At 35.4% G+C, this 5266-nt stretch overlaps 2 protein-coding genes across 2 annotated transcripts; both read right to left on the bottom strand.

Annotated features, from left to right (window-relative positions):
* Positions 1-2383: 2383 nt before the first annotated feature.
* LOC127079485 (uncharacterized) lies at positions 2384-3106 on the bottom strand. The gene has a single exon (XM_051019862.1). It carries the CDS (start codon positions 3104-3106, stop codon positions 2384-2386), a length of 723 nt encoding a protein of 240 aa, XP_050875819.1.
* A 441-nt stretch (positions 3107-3547) lies between these two features.
* LOC127079484 (uncharacterized) lies at positions 3548-4216 on the bottom strand. The gene has a single exon (XM_051019860.1). The coding sequence runs from the start codon at positions 4214-4216 to the stop codon at positions 3548-3550; it is 669 nt and encodes a 222-aa protein (XP_050875817.1).
* Between the last annotated feature and the right edge of the window lie 1050 nt (positions 4217-5266).

Raw genomic sequence — 5266 nt, 5'->3', positions numbered from 1 at the left:
CGTGCCATAAGGTTGGCCAGAAAAGGTCTGCTTGAAGAATCTTAGCGCAAGTTTTGGATGTGCTCACATGTCCGCCATATGGCACGGAGTGGCTGAGAGTTATAATACTTTCCACTTACTCCTCAGGTACACAACGATGAAATATGTCGTATGAGCCTCTTTTGAAGAGAAGAGGTTCGTCCCAATAGAATTTTCTCACATAATGGTAGAACTTCTTCTTCTGTTGATAATTTAAATCAGAGGGTATAATATCGGCCGCTAAGTAGTTAGCAAAATCGGCGTACCAAGGTACTTTTGTTACTACTAGGTCAGTTTCAATGTTCAGTTCCAATTCATCATCATGGTTATTATCATGATTTGTTTTAATTGACATTAGAATTCTATCATATGTAAACTCATCAATTATAGGTATTAGGTCTGGTTTTAGATATTAGAGCCTTGAAAGGTGATATGCTACCACGTTTTCAGTGCCCTTTTTTATCACAGATTTCCAAGTTGAGCTCTAGTAATAATAGGATCCAGAGAAGTAGTCTAGGATTTGCATCCTTTTTTCTATTTATGTATCGAATGACATCGTGATCGATATATATTATGTTTTAGCTCCAACTAGATAGGAGCAGAATTTGTCTATTGCGAATACTACTGCGAATAACTATTCTTAAGTAGTAGCATAATTTAATTGGTTGGCATCTAAGGTTCTACTGGAATAGTAGGTTACATGTAGTATTTTTTTCTTTATGTTGTCCTAAAACAACACCGACATCGTAATCCCTTGCATCGCACATGATTTCGAACTATTGGTTCCAATCTGGTGGTTGCATGATAGGTGCAGATATTAGTGCAAGTTTCAAGAGTTTAAAGGCCTCTAGACATTTGTTGTTGAATTTGAATTCGACGTCTTTCATTAAGAGACCAGTTAGATGTTTGGTTATTTTGGAAAAGTCCTTGATGAAGTGCTGGTAGAAACCGGTGTTTCCAAGAAAGCTTCTCACCTCTCTAACTATTTTCGGTGGTTAAAGGTTTTCTATAACCTCGATATTAGCTTTATCAACCTCAATGCCTCTTTCTAATACTATGTGTCCTAGTACTATATCTTCGGTAACCATGAAATGACATTTCTCCTGGTTTAGAACAAGGTTAACTTCTACGCATCTCTCTAGGATTCTCTCGAGGTTATCTAGGCAGTCTTTAAAACTGGATCCTCATACCGAGAAATCTTCCTTGAAAACTTCCATGATTTCTTCAAGGAAATCTGAAAAGATTGACATCATACATCATTGGAAAGTTGCAGGGGCATTGCACGGACCGAATGGCATTCATCGATAGGAAAATGTTCCATAAGGGCAGGTGAAGGTTGTTTTCTCTTGGTCATCGTGATGAATAGGAATCTGGAAAAATCCAGATAATCCATCTAATAATAGAAATAAGAGTGTCTAGCCAGACGTTTAAGCATTTGGTCTATGAAAGGAAGAGGAAAATGGTCTTTCACGGTTACTTTGTTTAGCTTCCTATAATCAATGCACATACGCCAACCGTTGGTTATACGTTTTAATACTTGTTTTCCTTTATCATTTTGTACAATTGTGACACCTCTCTTTTTAGGTACCACATGCATGGGGCTTACCCATTTGCTATCGGAGATTTGGTAAATTATTCCAGCTTCTAGTAATTTTAGCACTTCCTTCTTAACTACATCACTCGTTATAGGGTTTATCCTTCTTTGGTGTTCTATAAAAGGTTTAAAATCTTCCTCTAGCATAATTCAGTCATGCATACAAAAGGGTTTATCCCTTTAAGATCAGAAATGTTATAATCTAGAGCTGCAGGATATTTTATTAAGATATCTAAGAGCTTATTAGTTTCGTCCTTATTTAGGGTTGCACTTACTATAATTGGTTGATTTAGTTCGTCGTCAAGGAATTCATATCTTAAGTTCTTTGGTAGTTCCTTAAGCTTTATTGATGGTTTCTTAGGACCAGGCATATGGTCAGGGGTGAGTGCCAATCATTCATAAAGGTTGTCATCCATGAAGGGTGTCATGGATTTAAAACTATCATCCTCTATTATAGGCGTTGAGGGTAGTTTAATCATTCCGGTGAGCTTTTCTTGGTCTTGGTCTAGTTCTCTTATGCACTCATCAATGATATCAATGGCATAACATGAGTCATTATGGAGGGTGCCATTAGAAATTTGGATAAGATAAATTCTACTTTTTCACCCCTACCTCGAAAGTCATATTTCCTCTATTTACATCTATTATGGCTCCAATTGTTGATAAGAAGGGTCTATCTAGAAGGATAGGGATTTCATCGTTTTCTTTAATGTCCATAACAACGAAATCAGTTGGAATATAAAGTTGTCTAATCCTAACTGGAATATCTTCCTATATACCTATTGGATATTTAACTGGTCGATCGACCAGTTTAGGGGATATCCTAGTTGGTTGCATGTCTCTTAGGTTTAATCTATTACAAACAACTAAAGGCATTAAGCTCACACTGGCTCCTAAATCCAGCAATGCTTTATCAATGATATGATTTCCTAGAACACAAGGTATAGAAAAAATTTCGGGGTCTTTCTCCTTTTTGGCTAGTTTCTTTTCAGTGATTGAGTTGAATTCTAGAGGTTTAGGATCATCAAGCTTATGTTTGTTAGTTAAGATGTCTTTTAGAAATTTGGCATACGATGGTATTTGGGTGATGTTTTCGGTGAAGGGAATCTCGACGTGGAGTTTCTCAATCATTTTTACGAACTTTTTATATTGGTTATCTAATTTGGTTTCTTTAAGTCTTTGTGTATATGAGATCAGTGGTTTATAAGGAGGGGGTAGTATGTAAACCTGGTTGTCTTTTACCTCTTCCTTATTTTTAACTTCTTCCTTTCTTTGCCTCTCAGGTTCTACAGGTTCCTTTACTGGTTGTTTCTCAGGTGTGGTCACAACATCCTTTTTTGGTGGCTTTGGTTTCTTCAGCCTAGGATCTACATGTTCATTATATGTAGTTCCGCTTAGTAAGGCAATAGAGTTTGCATTCCCCTTAGGGTTAGGTTGAGGTTGTCCATGAAATGATCCTCCTGGCGTACCCTGAGCAGCTTGTTGCTGAGCCATTTGAGAGATCTGGATTTCAAGCATCTTATTGTGGGTTACCACATAGTCGACCTTGGTGCCTAATTGTGTAATCAACTTATTTTAATGAACGTTTTGGTTCATGAATTCTTTATTTTGTTGAGTTTGAGATGAAATGAAATTTTCCATGATTTTCTCAAGGTTGGATTTCTGAGGAGCAGCTTGTATAGGCTGTGTTGGTCTTTGAGCTTGGAAACCTGATGGTCTTTGAGGTGTATAGTTTTGAGTATGGTTATTGTTTTTATAAGAAAAATTCAGGTGATTCCCGTGCAATTTTTGATATTAAAATGATCATTTCATTCCTCGACAATTGTGCCTTTGTGATTAGGTTATTTTTTTCATCTTTGATGGAGAGACTTAAATCTTTCTTGTGAATATCATAACCCTTTTCTAAAAGTTATCCAAACCTTAAAATATTGTTCTTCATGTTTGGAACATAGTAAACATTTGAAATAAATTGATGTATCCATCTTTAAAACAAATTAAGATATTATCTTTGATTTTCACCAGAACCTTATAATCATCCCCAAATGAGACATTTCCATTTACTGGTTCATTAAGTTCTATGAACATGCTCTTTTTTCCACATATATGGTTGTTTGTAGTAATGTCATGGTACCATAAATTTTCTCGGCTTCCTTCATTATTCTCATGTGCTAGCAACAATATTTCGAACTTCTTATCCTTTTCTTCCACATAGTTAATATTCTCCTTAACTATATTCTTGAAAGATCCACATTCTAAGGTGTAATGGCCAAACTTATTCCAATTGTAACATTGACTTTGAGATTTAAAATTCCTTGTGTTTATGTTTCCTCTTCCATGTCCTCTTGTTGAGGTTTCTCCTCTCTTATAAATGGTGTTAGTGAAATTTGAACCTCTTCCATAATTGCCACATCCAAACTCACCTCTTAGAATTTGGAGACGTACATTCTTTACATTGTTTTCACCTTTAAGAGATGTTTGGAGCTTCTCCCATGCCTCTTTAGCCAATGGTTGCATTTGATATTTTCTCAAACTCAACTTTATACAATGTTTGGTTGATGAGGAAATAAGCTTTCTTATCTCTATTTCTTGAATCCTTAAAAACATCCTTATGTGTTTGAGTTAAATAATCTTCATCTTGTAATTCCTTATAGCCTTTTTCAACAACCTCTCAACATCGTGTGTTGCAAGAATATCCTTCATTTTAATACACTAATTATCATAAGTACTTCCTTTGAGACGTAAAATTTGAAAGGATGTTGCTCCATTGTTAGTCATTACCGTATAAAGAGTTCTTATTAAAACATAAGCTCTAATGCAACTTTGTCGGAAAAGAAAAAAAAGGTTATATTGAGATTTTATGAGGAAATGAAAGGAGATACTATTTGATAGAATGATAATTTTTATAATTAGTGAGGATACTTTACAAATTAATACTTTATCTATTCTATCAAATTATAAAACTTGATACCCCCCAAACTCAATAAAATGACTATATTAACCTTTTAAAATTTTGAATCATTTTTCAAAATTCACTCAGAATTTACGCACATTCCAAAATCTCCAAGCGATACCGGAAATTTCAAAATTTCTATCATAAATCTTGAAAAAGATAAGCTTTTTACTGACAATTTCAAAAAAAAAATGGACAATCATTTAGATTCTTACATGGAATTCCAGAAATTCCGGTATTTTTATATGCATTTTTTTCGAAAATTTCAGAATTCCAGGTATTTTTTTAATGTTGTACCAGGAATTTCAGAATTTCCGGTAGTTCAAAAAAGTCGATTTTTTTTCTTTCGGAAATTTCAGAATTTCCAGTGATATGTGGGAAATATTGAAATTGGCGGTAGTTAACTGATTTTTTTTTACCTTTTTCCTTTTTGTAGTGAAATTCAGGGGAAAAGACGAAACTATTGCAGGCAGAGCCATAGATAGAGCGATATTCCAGGCTAGGGCTGTTGAGGCAGATTCTTCCCAGCTATGGGTTGGACTAGTAGTTCCAATCGGTTCACACCAGAAATTGTTGGCTGAGCAAGGGCAGTTACGCGCACCCCGTAGTACTTGACGCCGAGTGGCGATATTAGACGAGCGACTCAGAGATGATGCTGAGGTTGTTCATGCTCAATAGGTGCGATGCCAGACTGTTCATGATCC

The sequence above is a fragment of the Lathyrus oleraceus genome, chromosome 5 (assembly GCF_024323335.1).
Source record: "Lathyrus oleraceus cultivar Zhongwan6 chromosome 5, CAAS_Psat_ZW6_1.0, whole genome shotgun sequence".
Lineage (NCBI taxonomy): Eukaryota > Viridiplantae > Streptophyta > Magnoliopsida > Fabales > Fabaceae > Lathyrus > Lathyrus oleraceus.
Note: the sequence above shows the minus strand (reverse complement) of the source record. Positions and strands in the feature narration are given on the sequence as shown.